At 63.1% G+C, this 434-nt stretch overlaps 1 protein-coding gene across 1 annotated transcript in view; it reads right to left on the reverse strand.

Annotated features, from left to right (window-relative positions):
• The window catches only part of LOC104990220 (cytochrome P450 26A1), a 3,543-nt gene that overhangs the window by 2,619 nt on the left and 490 nt on the right, over window positions 1-434 (reverse strand). The window contains exon 2 of the mRNA XM_010842217.1: window positions 238-434. This exon is cut by the window's right edge and continues 17 nt beyond it. Coding sequence (XP_010840519.1) covers window positions 238-434 — 197 coding nt within the window. The remainder of the gene's footprint in view (window positions 1-237) is intronic.

Below are 434 nucleotides of genomic sequence, written 5' to 3' on the forward strand. Positions count from 1 at the left end.
GAGGAGGGAAGAGTATTAAAGCCCGGCCCCACCCGCCCCTCTTGCCTTCCAGGGTCTCCTAGACATCTACAACCCCACCAGACCCAAGGCACTTCCTGGCTGGGAAAGCTACACCGGGTTTGAGAGGGTCCCAGCCGATGCCTTACGCAGCTGGCGCTCGCCCAGCACCTATCTGCCCGAACCCCTTACTCGAATCGGGTCCCACTTCCTGTCCAGGCGCCGCCACCCCTCCCTCACCTTCTTGCGCTGCTTGTGCGAGGAATCGTGCAGGTTAGAGAGGCACCCAGAACCCAGGATGGTGCGCACTGACGCGGGCCAGTGGACCGACCCCAGCCGGTGCTCTCCGAGCAAAATGCGCCGCACGTTGTCCGCTCCCATCACCCGCACCGTGGGCCGCCCGAACAGATGCGTCTTGTAGATGAAGCCGTATTTCC

This window comes from Bison bison, unplaced genomic scaffold, assembly GCF_000754665.1.
Source record: "Bison bison bison isolate TAMUID 2011002044 unplaced genomic scaffold, Bison_UMD1.0 scf7180017864172, whole genome shotgun sequence".
NCBI lineage: Eukaryota > Metazoa > Chordata > Mammalia > Artiodactyla > Bovidae > Bison > Bison bison.